General features: G+C 53.2%; 1 protein-coding gene across 1 annotated transcript in view; it reads left to right on the top strand.

Moving 5' to 3' along the window:
- LOC110474083 (ephrin type-B receptor 1) overlaps positions 1 to 14,092 on the top strand; it is a 77,183-nt gene that overhangs the window by 47,139 nt on the left and 15,952 nt on the right. The window contains exons 4-9 of the mRNA XM_021537200.3: positions 477 to 632; positions 3,225 to 3,560; positions 5,847 to 6,028; positions 7,697 to 7,859; positions 10,016 to 10,124; positions 10,322 to 10,386. Coding sequence (XP_021392875.2) covers positions 477 to 632; positions 3,225 to 3,560; positions 5,847 to 6,028; positions 7,697 to 7,859; positions 10,016 to 10,124; positions 10,322 to 10,386 — 1,011 coding nt within the window. The remainder of the gene's footprint in view (positions 1 to 476; positions 633 to 3,224; positions 3,561 to 5,846; positions 6,029 to 7,696; positions 7,860 to 10,015; positions 10,125 to 10,321; positions 10,387 to 14,092) is intronic.

The following is a 14,092-nucleotide window of genomic DNA, read 5'->3' as shown; positions in this document are numbered from 1 at the left end:
CGACTCTTTAATTAAATATTTAAATTTTGCATTAAAAAAGAGCTGTGGGAACTGAGCTGGGCTTTTGGTGGTGGAGAGGGACCGATTAGGAGAAGAGGAGCGCTGTCCTGCCCCTGCTTGTCCATATCCCCACGGGTGCTGCTGGGGCTGGGGGTCCCACAGCCCCCTGCCTTACCCCTGGTGGGGTACAAGCAGTAGGGAGCAAAGCAGCTACCGCAACCCCTTGCTCTGCCTGGCTAAAGATTGTTGCCATGTGGTTGCAGTGTTTGTCTAGTAGCTTCAGGAATAATCCACAGCCAACATGAAAAATTCTGGCCATCCTAGATCCATGGGAAGGTGCTACGCCATTTACAAATCTGAAGCTTTTCTGTGTCTCCTCTCCCCTCCTTCCTTTCCACCCCATTCCAAGGACAGGACCTGCTTTCCCCTGTGTCCTGGAACAGCTCAGGACCCAGCTGCTCTGCTCTCTCTTGCAGCCTGCCCTGCAGGGACGTTCAAGGCCAGCCAGGGCGCGGGGCTGTGCGTGCCGTGCCCCCCGAACAGCCGCTCCACCGCCGAGGCCTCGCCGCTCTGCGCCTGCCGCAACGGCTACTACCGGGCAGACTTCGACCCGCCGGCCGCCGCCTGCACCAGTGAGTACGGGGCTGGGCCTGGGGCTGCAGCCTCTCCCCTCCCTCCAGGCAGCAGCAGGGCTAAAGTCTCAATCCACCTTGCTTTATCTTCTCCCCCTGTCCCACTGTGGATGGCAGCAGGAGCGCGGCTGGGCGGGCAAGGCAGAGGGATGGGATGGCCCCACGTCCCGCCTCACTGGCAGCCTCTGGAATTTATACATCACCCGGGCAGCGGCGGTGATGGCAGGGAGATAGTCCCCAGGATAAATTAGGATTTAAAGTTATCTGCTCTGGCTGTCTTGTTCATAGTCTTGCAGATGGAGTATTTTTTAATAGGGGGAAGGCTGCATTAAGCATTGGTATTCAGCGATGCGTCGCTGCTCGGCTGCCTGCCCGAGCTGCCTGGCACGGCAGCAGTGTCCTCAAGCCTGTCTTTTGGTGGGAAGAGAGCCCAGGAGAGAGGAAAGAGCTGCTGTGCTCTTCATCCTGCTGGAAACTCAGGCCTCAACTCCCCTCCCAGATACACTGCAGGCCCTTGAGCCAGCCTATCACGGAGCTTTAGCACACGGATGCTCCGGACCCTCCATGCTGGGAAGTGCCCAAAGCACACGTCAAGGAAACAAGGAAAGGATTTGTGTGTTTTGCTGGATCACCTGAGCTCTCATACAGGTATTCAGCAGGTTGCACAACTACAGATAATCTACAGATCTTTATTATGCCTCATTACAGAACTGATTTACAACCGTGCTGTGCTATAAGAGTACAGGAAAAAAGTCTCTACTGATTTTATTTCCTCTCGTCAGTGCTTGATTTTGTAGTGCTCCAATCTGAGGTGCCATCTGTTCACCCACAAAGTTTCTCTGTGTCAGAGGAGTACATAACATTGTGGAGCTGCTGGCAGTGCCCTGGACTGGAACCCTTCCAAGGGTGATCCCTGCAGTTCCTGGGCCCCTGTGGAGGAAGGAAGGGGTTGCAATTAAAGTGGGAGGAATTTGGGGAGGCAGCAGTTTGCTACTGGGAAATGGAGGAAATGTGGGTTTTTTTCCTTTTTCTTGAAAAAGTATTAACTGCTTAAGGTATGGAGGGAGGATTTGGATCAAGGCTTGTGAAAGACAGGTTGCAGATTTCTGGGGGTAACTGATATTGATCCCGTTGAGCCTTTGTGAGTCCTGCAGTCTTGTTCCCCTGGGGAACCAAGGTTCTTCTCTCTGCTCCTGCCCCTGCTGTGGCCCCTACAACCCTCCTGTAAACTCTCTGTGGCATCTCTGCCATGGGACAGCCTGACAATGCTGTGGTGCCTCAGGTACAGGAAAGCCCTTTCCAGGAAGGAGGCTGCACTGATGGCTGCTCCACAACAGACACTTCTACTCATAAAGAGGAAAAGGGTTAAAGGGATTGGAATTCTATTATCTTAATTTTTTTTTTTTTAAAGCTGTTATTTCTCTGGGCATTTGAACAAAATCTTTCATCTGCATTATCCACTGCTGCAGCTTAGAGAGGCTCCCGGAGTGTCTCCATGCAGAATGACCTCTCCCTCCCATCAGCCATGTCACCATGGTGCTGATGGATCTGTCCCTGTCCAGCCCATCCCTGGCCACTAACAGGGCTGATTTATCCACAGCCCTAATGATCTTCTCTGGCACATACATGAGGAGGGCTCCTGTGGGATGGGTTTCCCCAAGACAGAGTGTGCTTCTCTCTCTTAACCTTTCCTTGAAGGTCAAATCCTCCATCATTTTTATTGCTCCCTGTATCATGGCAAAGTCCTTTTTCTTTCTTGGAAGTGCAGGCCCCAGCCCAGCCAACATCAGGAATTCCTTGCTTCCCTTATTTAATATAACCAAGCAGCTGAATTTTGTGGTTTTGGCTGCAGAGCCGTCCTTGCTGACACCAAATCCTTCCCTGGATCTGTGCAGTTGTGTGTTTGTACCTCAGTGCTGCTCTCCTGGGTTCCTCCTGAACGGACTGCAGCCCTGATCCAGCAGTGTTGCAATTGGATTTGTGTTCAATTCCCATCCTCTGAAGTATTTGCAATGGCTGCTGGCAGCTTTGATCAATGCAATTTTCATCTCTTGTCCAACATGGGAGCTGCTTGCAAACCATAGATTGGTGCTGGCTTTCCTCCATGCTGGGAAATTCCTGGGTTTCCAACTTGAGATATTGAACCCTTAATAACCACTTTCCATTTTTGACTCTCTCTTCTCCTGCTCCTTCTCTGGTTCTCCATGGTGCTGGCTAAGTGATTTTTCCCTTGCTGGGATAATCTGCTTCTCCATGTGAGCACTGCAGTTATCTCAGCATCTCCTAGTGGGATTAAAAGGGGTCCAGCTTCATGGATGGATCTGTGTGCATTCCACATGAAGTTTTTTTGGAGGCTTAAGTGGGTTTGCGGCATGGGAGTTGTCATCTCCATCTGGGAAACTTGTTTGCAGTGCAAGTGGTTGGTGTTGCCAGTGTGGGAAGTCTGACCCTGAGCCTAAACAAAGCTGTGGACACCAAATCCCTCCTCAAGGAGGAGGTGATGAATAGTGCAGAGCCCTGGGGTGTCCTCCTCTGCGCTGGAGCCTCCAGGGAAGGGCAAGGACCCGTCTCAGCGCCTCTCCTTTCCCACAGGTGTCCCATCCGGGCCTCGCAACGTCATCTCCATCGTCAACGAGACGTCCATCATCCTGGAGTGGCACCCGCCGCGGGAGACGGGCGGCCGGGACGACGTCACCTACAACATCGTCTGCAAGAAGTGCCGCTCGGACCGGCGCGCCTGCTCCCGCTGCGACGACAACGTGGACTTCGTGCCCCGCCAGCTGGGGCTCACCGACACCCGCGTCTTCATCAGCAACCTCTGGGCTCACACCCCCTACACCTTCGAGATCCAGGCGGTCAACGGCGTGTCCAGCAAGAGCCCCTTCCCGCAGCAGCACGTCTCCGTCAACATCACCACCAACCAGGCCGGTGAGCGCCGCGTGGTGCCGGGAGTGTGGCTGCCCCGCCGCCGGCTGCAAGCTCCGTGCCCAAAAGGAAAAGCTCCCGGGGTGTGAGGCTGTGTGATGGCTGTGGGGTTCCCAGCCCTGAGCGGGGAGAAAGGCCAGAAGAGGGGGGGAAAAGGAATGAGGATAGGGAAGGGTTTCCTGTGCCCTGGGCAGGATGAGAGTTGGCTTGTGGAATAATATCAATCTGATACCTGCTTTTATCCCTCTCTAGATTGCTTGGGGATGAAATGGCATCACCATTTTTCCAGTTGGGAGAAGGGAGATGGGGTGAATCCAGCCTTGAAATAACAGTCTGACTGTGTTACAGCACAGAGGGAGCAGCATCCCAGGGCTGAGTCCAGGCTCTGTCTCCTCTGGCACATCCCTCTCCCATCATTTTCCTCGTCTCTTTTTCCAGGCTCCCCTGCTCCCTTTCCTGTCCCCAGTCAGGCATCAGGAGCTGAATGAGCAGCTCTGGGTCAAACAGGGATACTGGGGGGGTGGGTGTGCAGATGGCAAGGGGGACACTGGTCCTGGGCTGCACTGAGGATCAGAGGGGATGGAAACTCACGTGCTCTGGGTTTAAAAAGGGAATGGGAATTCCTGCTTTGTGCCAGGGCAGGCAGCCTTCGCCATCCTGCTCCCTCTGGATAGCACAATTGAGAAACCTGGTGTAAATACTTCAGTGTAAATATTTCAGTGTAAACCAGTGTAAATATTTCAGTCTCCTGGCTCCAGGGAATACAAATCTACACTTGTGCCTGGCTGGCATTGCTGCCTGCTGAACCACGTGCAGCCAAACCTGTCTCTTGTTTCTAGGCCATTTTTTTCAGGAGAAAAAAGGGTGGATTTTTGGGTGTTTTTTAGCTCTTCTCCCACCATGGGGAGCTGAGAACAGCCAGGTGACCCTGATCTGTCTGTCTGTACCCCAGTGGTCCCTGTTTGTCATGCAAAGGCTGATTACAAAAATGGAAATGTTGGGCTGTGGGGTCACCTGATGGAAATGCACCAGGGATATCCATGGCATTGGTGCTCTCCCTCTGAAATATCTTTGGCTTTGCAGCGTTTTTTTCCAACCGTTTTCCCAGCCCCATCCAAACTAATGGGAGTTAATAAAACAGCAGTCAATCTGAGTGCTTAATTTCAGTCCATGAGCATCTTCCTGGACCAGATGTGGAGAGATTAAAAAAAATATATAGGATTAAATAATCTGGGTAAACAAAGGCAGTGCTGAACTATCCATATCTTCCATTGGAACCATGAGAAACAGGGCTCCTGCCACCCCCAGATTCCCTCCATGCCTGTGCCCCTGGCTGGTTGTGCTGGGTTCAGGTATTTCCTGGATTTACGCAGGGGAGGCATTTTCCCTGCCCAGCACTGCCCTTACTGTAGGCATGGTGAGGAGGAGGAAGAGGGCAGAGATGGCTGGACTGGGAGCTGACTCTGCACACAGGACATGCCAGTGCCCCCTAGGCTGTGGACAGGCTTGGATGCCTTTCTTTTGATAGGATTAAGTGCAGGATTAGGGCTATATTGGCTGGCTCTCCCTGTATAAGTATAGCTTGGAGGGCACAAAGCATTTGGAAAAGGGTCTCCTGACTGATTTAGTGGCTGATTGTCCCCAGTGGTGGAAGGACAGTGTTGCTGTTTTCCTGGGAGAAGCACAACTGGGTGCTGAGGATGAGCATCCCCTAAGAGCCCCTAAGAGTAGCCCCAGCAGCTTCTCTGGAGCCAAGGCTGGGCTGGGGTGTCCCTGCCCTGGTTCCATGTCACTGTTCTCAGGGTGGGGAGATTTTTGCTCCCACATCCCATTTCTGAGAGCATGTGGGGTGGCAGTTGTGGCACAGCTCCTTGGGTGCTGAGTGCTGGCTCCCCAGCTGTTACAGCAAAAGATGTCACACAGAGCTGGACCTTGTCACCAAACCTTCGTTTGCCCTGCTGGGGAGAGCTTTGCTGTGTTTCTCTCACCATGGGAGACATCCTTGGAGCAAGCAGTCCCAGGGAGAAGGAACACCAAGGATTTCCAAGCCCCTAATTAAAAGGAGTAGTTGGTTTAAATTGCAGAATTCCCTCAGTGACTTGCTGTTCTGCTTCCATATAAAGCTGCTAAGATGCCGGTCTTCCCACTGCTAATGAGTGAGCTGCTCCCATGGGGAAGCCAACCACAGGCATGGGAGATTTGGGATGCTGTGAGGATTTTCCCCCCTCTCAAGGCCATTTTTCCTAGCCCTCTCCATTAATTTTCCCTCGCTCCCTGCTTCCTCGGCAGCCCCCTCCACCGTGCCCATCATGCACCAGGTGAGTGCCACCATGAGGAGCATCACGCTGTCCTGGCCCCAGCCTGAGCAGCCCAATGGGATCATCCTGGACTACGAGATCCGCTACTACGAGAAGCTGAGCCGCATCTGCACGCCCGACGTCGGCAGCACCGTGGGCTCCAGGCCGGCCCCGGTGAGCCCAGGGAGCCCTGCCGTGGGGGCTGGGCTGGGGGCATGGGGGCAAGGGCACCATCAGTGGGCTCTGAGACAGGCTCTGCTGGGAATGGTCAGGTAGGATGGGCACCAGCTCGCCCCAGCTGCATCCAGAAGGTGGGAGTGAGTTGTGACTGCAGATGCTACATCCCAGAATCAGAATCGCAGAGCAGCTTGAGTTGGAAAGGACCGTAAAGCTCATCTAGTTCCAACCCCCTGCCATAGGACACCTCTCACTAGATCGGGTTGCTCAGAGCCCTGTCCAGCCTGAGCCATTCCTTCCCCGTGGCAGCATTCAGCCAGCACAGCAGTGGCTGTGGCTGCCTTGGCTCTGGTATTTGGTAGGGTGAGCAGGGACCTGAATCATGGGGATAGCATCAGGAGGAGGGGAGGGGGTTGGGGAGGACCAGGGAAGGTTATGGACCTGCCCTGGGTCACTGCCTACCACTGGTCCTGTCCCTGGCAGCTGTCCTGTCCTGCAGGGGACACACTTCCAACCCCTGCGATGAACCGTGCCTGGCCCAAGCTGTTCCATCTCTGCTGTGTCTCGCCAGCCCTAATGAATTCCTCTAAGTATGAATAATTAGATGATTTCACCAGTGGCCTCTTACCAGCAAAGCATTGGGGAACGTGGTAAAAAATGACAGTGGAGACACCGACATGAGGTTTCCAGCAAGGTTTAGGCCAAGGACCTGTGGCAGCAGAGCAGGACTGCAGGGGCTGGGGATCTCAGCAGAGAGCTGCTCTTGAACCTGCTTGGGCAGGGTCTCATAGGGCACATTTAGTGTTTAGTGGAATCACAGAATGGTTTGAGTTGGAAGAGACTTTTAAGATCTCTTTCAGTTCCAACCCCTGTAGTGTGGGCAGGGACACCAGGTTTCCATTACTGTGGGATGTTTCTGAAATGCACAAGGATGTCAATCATTTGAAGAGGAGGAGTCTGTTGTTCATAAGTTATTTTTACTATGGATGATCTTATTGTTTCCCTCTGCTACTCCATGCTCCCTGCTCTGGTGGGACCAAGGGGCTGCCTGGGAGGCACATGCAGCAGGGGCCTCCCCAGTTCCTTGTGGGTCCTGTTTCATAAAATCATAGAATGTCCTGGGTTGAAGGGACCTTGAAGCTCATCCTGTTCCACCCCCTGCCATAAGCAGGGACACCTTCCACTACACCAGATTGCTCTAAGCCCCATCCATCCTGGCCTTGGACACTCCCAGGGATGGGGCAGACACAGCTTCTCTGGGCAACCTGTGTCAGGGCCTTCCCACCCTCACAGGGAGACTCTCTTCTGAATATCCAACCTAAATGTATCTCTGGCAGTGGAAAGCCATTCCCCCTTGTCCTGTCACTCCAGGTCCTTATAAATAGTCCATCCCTATCTTTCTTGTAGCTCCCTTCTGGTACTGGAAGGCCACTATTAGGTCACCCCAAAGCCTTCTCCAGGCTGAGCAATCCCAATTCTTCTAGCCTTTCCTGTGGGATCCCCTGGGTCAGGAACGCTTCTGAAGCAGAAGCAGAGCCTCTCCCTTATCCCCCTGCAGCCGAACCCCATCCTGCCCTCAACAGGGACAGCTGGGCTGCGTTCCCACTGTCCTCCCGCTGTCCCCTGTCCTGTCCCGCTGACGGTGGCTCTCTGGGGTGCCCGCAGGACCACAACGAGTACAACTCGTCCATGGCGCGCAGCCAGACCAACACGGCGCGCCTGGAGGGGCTGCGGCCCGGCATGGTCTACGTGGTGCAGGTGCGCGCCCGCACCGTGGCCGGCTACGGCAAGTACAGCGGCAAGATGTGCTTCCAGACCCTCACCGACGGTGAGTGCGGCGCGGCGTGCCTCCTGCTCTGGGGGATGGAAGGAGCTGGTCTGCACAGCCCAGCCCCTGTGCCAGGGCAGCGTGGCGGGAGCCGGGGGTTACGGCGGTGTCTCGGTAGCCGCCCGCGGGAGGAGCGATCCGCCCTCGCTCTCCTGGCTCCAGGCTTTCCCCGCTGTTTATTTCTGTCTCTGCTGCCTTGAGCTGCGGGGACAGAAGCCTCTGGCACCAGCTGTGATTCTGGCATGAGGGAGGGTTGTAGTCCCTTGGAGGAAGGACTCTGGGATGTTTTCCTGGGATACTTGGAGTCCATCTGAGCCATCAGGGCACAGCTGGGATGGTCAGACCCATTGAAAGCTGATCTCCCATGCCAAAGGGGTGTGTTGGGTCAGCTCATCACCTTCATGGCTTCTTCTGGCCTCAGCCCTTTCCTGCACCCACAACACCGCCTTCCTTTAGAAGCTACTAACTCATGGGAATGTTTTCCATAAATCCCAGCTTCAGGAGTTATCTAGAAGTTGGTGAGTAAAGCAGGTCCTGTGTCATGGTTTGGAATGGGAGGAATTTAGGTAAGTGAAATTAGTGAATTTAGAGGCATTTTTTAATCAGGGAAATCTTAAATTGGCGAAACAAAACCACTACATCCTCCTACCCCTGGGGCAGCTGAGAGCCTGTTCCCTGCTGCTGCTGGCTTAGGTGACATCCATGGCTCCCAGCCTCACTGCCTGTCTTTCCTAAAGCTTTTCTTCTTTCCTAAAGCTTTTCTTCTTGCCTAAAACGGGTCACCCCAAGCATGCATTAATGTCGAGTGCCAGCTGGGGTGGGAAGAGGAAAACCATGCTGGGTGACCAAAGGGAAGGAAATGGTAATAAACCCCCCTCCAATGCCTCAAAAATTCAGGATTAGAGAAGCAAGAAGAAAAATCCTGCCTCAAATAAGCAATTAATTGAAATTTAATAAGAATGGATTGTGTAGCTTATTAAATAATAATTGATTGTTAGATGAGAATTTCTCAGGATTTAAGCAGCATGCAAGAGATAAATCTAGGTGCCAGTAATTAACTGCAGAGTAGAAAATACAGATAAAAGAGTGCTAAATGCTTTCTTTTGGGTAAGTTTTATTTTAACCCTTGCATGTGGCTGCTGGCACAGCCTGGCAGACCTCAATGGGGCAATTGGAGAGAAGGGTATTTCTGGAATGCTACAGAAGCCCCAGGAATGTGGGATCTGCTGGATGCTGCCTGTTGAGAATACCCACACCACTGATGGGGGAGACACAGGGAGGGTGCCAGTAGCTTTCTGGGGGTTCCCCCAGACATATCCAGTCCTCCTGGTGCCACCATGGCCTGCTGCTGAAGGATGCAGGGAGTGGCTGAGCAGACAAAGGAGGTTCCAAGGGATGCTTGGTGAGGAAGGGATGTTTGTGGGTGCCATGGCTCTGCAAATGTTGAGATATTAAAACCTACAAGCAGACCTGTGGTGAGGGTTCCTAGGGTCTCCTGAGCCTCACTCCCAAAGTTCACCATTGTATGAACTTGGATATCATTTGTGTGAACTCTCCGATGTCTGATGTGGGTGAAGTCTTGGCACAGCATTCTCTGGCTGGCTTGGTTATTAATGGTGTTCTCCTCCTTTCCTACAACTTGTAGGAATTTTGTATCTGTGAGACCCCAAGTTAAAATCGGTCAAATTGGCCAACAGATTTAAATCATAGAGTCTCAAAAAGGTTTGGGTTGGAAGGGACCCTAAAACTCATCTTGTTCCAGCCCCCTGCCATGTGCAGAGACACCTTCTGGTAAATCAGGTTGCTCAAGAAATGGATTTTTTGATGAATGGGAAATGCCAAAGCCATGGACAAAGCCCCCTTGTGAACCTCATCTCTTTGGGAAACTGGGCCCACGCACATTGGTCTGACATGATTTCCAGAATCTTCTCTCTCCTGTCTTTAAGCCAAAGGTGTGTGAGCCAAGCATGACAGTGCTACCCAGTGCAACAGGGCACTGGCTCATCTCCTGCCTCAGCTGATCCCCTTGCCTGATCCTCCTTGTCCCACTGCCTTGGGAGCTGCACCCTTGGAATCAGAGGGGATCCCTTCCCAAAGGCTGCTCCCACTCCATGAGCATGCCAGGGAGGATTGACCCCATCCCTCCTCTCTTGCAGACGATTACAAGTCAGAGCTGAGAGAGCAGCTGCCCCTGATCGCGGGGTCTGCAGCGGCCGGGGTGGTCTTCATCGTCTCCCTGGTGGCCATTTCCATCGTCTGCAGCAGGTGGGTCCCCGTGGATCAGTGTCCCTGGAAGGTGGAGGTGGTAAGGTGCAGATTAGGGGTGGGATGGGGGACCAACGTGGCCAGAGGGAGCAGCATGATGCCACTGCTCGTGGGGTGTTGGTGGCAGAGGAGCAGCCCGGGGCCACCAGCAGCTGCTGGTGCCTGAAGCCTGGCTGTTGTCTCCCCTGTTCCCCCAGGAAGCGTGCCTACAGCAAGGAGGCGGTGTACAGTGACAAACTCCAGCACTACAGCACCGGCAGAGGTGAGCAGGGAAGGGGGGAAAAGCAGATGGGAGAAGCTCCCAAACCTGCACCCGGCAGTGCCCCACTCCTCCCCTTCCAAGGGGACTGCGGTGTGCTGGGAGCCCCATGGCAGATGGACAGGATCACAGGGGAGATGTCCACTTGTGCCTGTCAGGGTGTGGGGGAGGGCAGGCTGCAGTGGTGCAGAACTGTGGGTGGAAGAGTACCAGGAGGGATCTGGGGAATGATGATGGATTTGGGGGTATATCAGGGGCAGGGGGGGTGTAGGGGACAAAGGATGGGGAGAGAATGCTGTGAAAACTCCCAAAGGAGGAAAGAAGGGAGAAGGGTGGTGTTCACAAGTTCAGAAGATCCCCTTGATCTCCTGCCACAGGCTCTGCCTGGGTCTGGGTGGATGCTGAGCTGTTACAGGGATTCTGGATTTTGGGGGCATGGTTGGGGTTGCTGGCATTACTGCTGTCCTGGCTGTGTGGCTGGTGTTTGCTCTGTACCTTGCTCTGGGAAGGATGTGCAGCCAGTGACTGGGAATGTTTAACTGGCTTTGGGCTGCTGATCCTCTTGGCAAACAATTAGAGGAGAGCCTGAGCTTTTCCTAGGAGATCTCTGGCTGGTGGAGCTGTGCACCAGAACTAATTCCTGGTGTATTTGTGTGTAATGTCTGCTCTGGTGCCCCTCCAGCAGCCAGCACTGCAAATGAAAATACAGCAGCAAAGCAGCAGCTTTGGGGGCCAGGATTTTCCTGGTGTCCACTGGTTCCATGCCTCATCCCTGTGGGATGAAAATCCCATTTATGCTCTCCTAGAGTTGCTTCTCAGTTTGCTTGTGGGAAGAACCATCTTGGTCCTGGGTGCCTCCCTGAGGGAAAGAGGTGTGGGGTGCAGGGATGGAGGAAGGATGGGTGGGGAAGGCAGGGAGCAGTATGGGTGAGCAGAGGGGAGGAATGAGGATGGAGCAATCGGCCTGACTGAGAAGAACAGGAGGGCTGGAGAGAGCTGAAGAGGGAGTGGAGATAAGCAGGAGAGCCCAGCCAAGAGAGCAAAGCACACTGGATCTCTTTAGACCCTCTCGGCATCACACTGAACCCTCCCAATGTGGTGGCAGTACTTTGGGGGGCCCTGAACCTCCTGTCAAACAAGAAACTGTTTTTCAAACATCACTGGGTGATGACAAACCTGTGCTTTTCCTCCCTCTTTCCTCCATGTTGCTGCACTGTGGGGGGCAGGGCAAGGTTAATTTGATGCCCGATGGATAAACTCAAATCAGGCTGCAGACAGACTGAATTTTCACATTTCACAATTTCCCCCTGTTTTGAAGCATTCCCTACTGCACATCCCAGGCAGCCCAAAATCCAGGATGCTCAACCTAGGTAGGGAAGCAATTGAAGCATGTGCCTGTCCTTTGTTTCTAAACCTGGGGGCTGTGATGACTGGCATCAGAAATCCAGGGTGCCAGCAATACCCTGTCAAGGTTAGTGAGCCTCTGGGCACTCTGTCAATGCAGAGGCTGGAGCAAAACAGGTGGGAAATTTGTGGTGAGCAACTAATGGAGAAATGAGAGCATCCTCTGGAACAAATCACCATGTGTTCAGTGGCACAGCAATTACAGCCTCCCAGCACAGCTCTGCCATCCCTCCAGCATCCCCCTGGGATCACCGGCTGCTGGTAGAGCACTCCAAGTGGATTTTGGGGTGTGATGGGGTCTCTTGGAGTGTAAATTTTTGTGGTTTATCCCTTCCATGGCTTTACTGGGAGCTTTGAGACTGGGGAAATAGGAAAAATCCCCTTTTGAAGCACCAGCAAATCAGCAGGAAGTGTTCTTCTCTGTCCCCATGATATTTATTGCCAAGGAAACAAGATGCCAGAAGGAATTGGCCGCTGGAGTCAGGGTCGTGGTGCAGAGCGCTTCAACTTTCACAGAGTGATAAAAGATTTGCCCTTGTCTGCAGTAGTGAAAAGTGACTTAATCCAGTTTTCAGGATTCTTGGGATGATTTTAAGAGTACAAAGCTCTTTGCAGGTGGGCTCACCATGGCTGCCTTTGGTGGTGTGCTCCAGTACCTGGAATTTCACCCAGCCTTTGCTGGTGTGGGAACGGTGAGCCAGGGGCTGATGTTGGCAGAGATGAGGAGTGGGTTTAGGTCCCCAATTCCTCATTTGGATGGGATGAGGATGAGGTGGGAGTTCATCCTGGTGATTACTGAGCCTATGAATACATCAGAGGGTGTTTAAAAACCAGCCTGCGTTGACAGGGAACAGGAAACTTGGGCATTGTTTTCTCCTCTATTCTTTCAATATTTTGATCCGTGAGCTAGTCTCTGTTACGATCCTGTAAATCCCTTTGTAATCCTGGCTGGAGCATCAGCTGCTCTTGTAAAAGAATTTATGGGGCAGTTAAAGTGTATGAGACAGAGCCATAAAGGGATTTATGAACTGGGAGATGCACAGATGGCTTCATTGCAGCCTCCTCTGCCTCTGAGGTGCAGAACTTCTGCCCCAAAGGCCCCTTTTAGGGGTGAGGATGCTGCTGCCTGGTCCTTCCTGAGTCCTCAATGCCCCACAGCTCTCTCCTGGTGGCTGTTTGGCACCAGCAGTGCCCACTGTGAGGCTTTCATGCATCCTCCTGAGTTATTTCACAGCTGGGAGCTGATTTAGATTCCTAGTGCAGAAGTGATGCTGTTGTCCATGCATCCATCTGTATGCTGGGTCTGGGGGGACTCTGGGAAGCACTGGTGTGATGGGATCATGGCCTAGGAAAGGTCCTGAACAGTGTAACTGAAGGATGTTAATCCCTATAAAGGTGAAGTACCTTGGGGAAGGGACCAGGCAGCAATGTCCCTCCTGGTCTTCTCCAGAGATGACCTTGAGGGGCTGCTATGTCATCCACAGCCCCCTTTTTGGGTGAGAAATGGCACAGGAAGCTGACTGCCCCCATCCACCCTGGGGGATGCCACAGCCTGTTGTAGGTCCCTTTTGGGTGGCACTACAGCACTGGTGCCAGCTGAGCCCTGTGTCTTCACTGTGCCTCACCACTGTGCCCTTGTCATCTCTGTAAGCCCCTGCCATCCAAACGTGACATCTGCAAACCCCTTTGGGAAATCTGGGGAAATATTTTTGGTTTTTCCCCCTTGGAAAAGGGCAAGAGCCCACTTCCTGTGTGTCCCTGCAGCGTGGCCAGATCTTGTGGCCACACATTGCCCCGGGCGAGGGACCGCAGGCGTGTCCCGGCGCCCGGCCAAGCCGTATTTCACGGATCCATAGCAGTTGTTGTTATAATTGCTGCACTCTGTCAATTTAGTAGCTGCCACAAAGCCATCAGAGGCCTTTTTGGGTAAATAAATGTTTCTTCACTAACGCGTGGAGCCTCGTAAAGCCTTCACTGTGAAGGCAGCATGCTGTAGTTCAGGTCTGTAACTGCTCCCATCGCCATGGAGGAGAAAGAGGAAGGATAATGTCAGGGGAGTGGAGGGCAGAGAGGGAGAGGAGGAGGTGCAGGGGAGAGTTGGGTGAATTGGTGGCCCAAAGGGAATGATAAGGGTCTGTGGGAGTGGTGTAGGTGAGTACAGTGATAGTGGCCACTTAGTGGAGAGTGTGAGGACAGAAGGGTCTCCAGTTCTGGGCCATGGTACAACTGTTCTTGTTTTCCAGGCTGCCCAGAGACGGTGGGGATCCACTGTACCTGGCATTGTTCAAGGCCAGGTTGGATGGGG

The sequence above is a fragment of the Lonchura striata genome, chromosome 10 (genome assembly GCF_046129695.1).
Source record: "Lonchura striata isolate bLonStr1 chromosome 10, bLonStr1.mat, whole genome shotgun sequence".
Taxonomy (NCBI): domain Eukaryota; kingdom Metazoa; phylum Chordata; class Aves; order Passeriformes; family Estrildidae; genus Lonchura; species Lonchura striata.
Note: the sequence above shows the minus strand (reverse complement) of the source record. Positions and strands in the feature narration are given on the sequence as shown.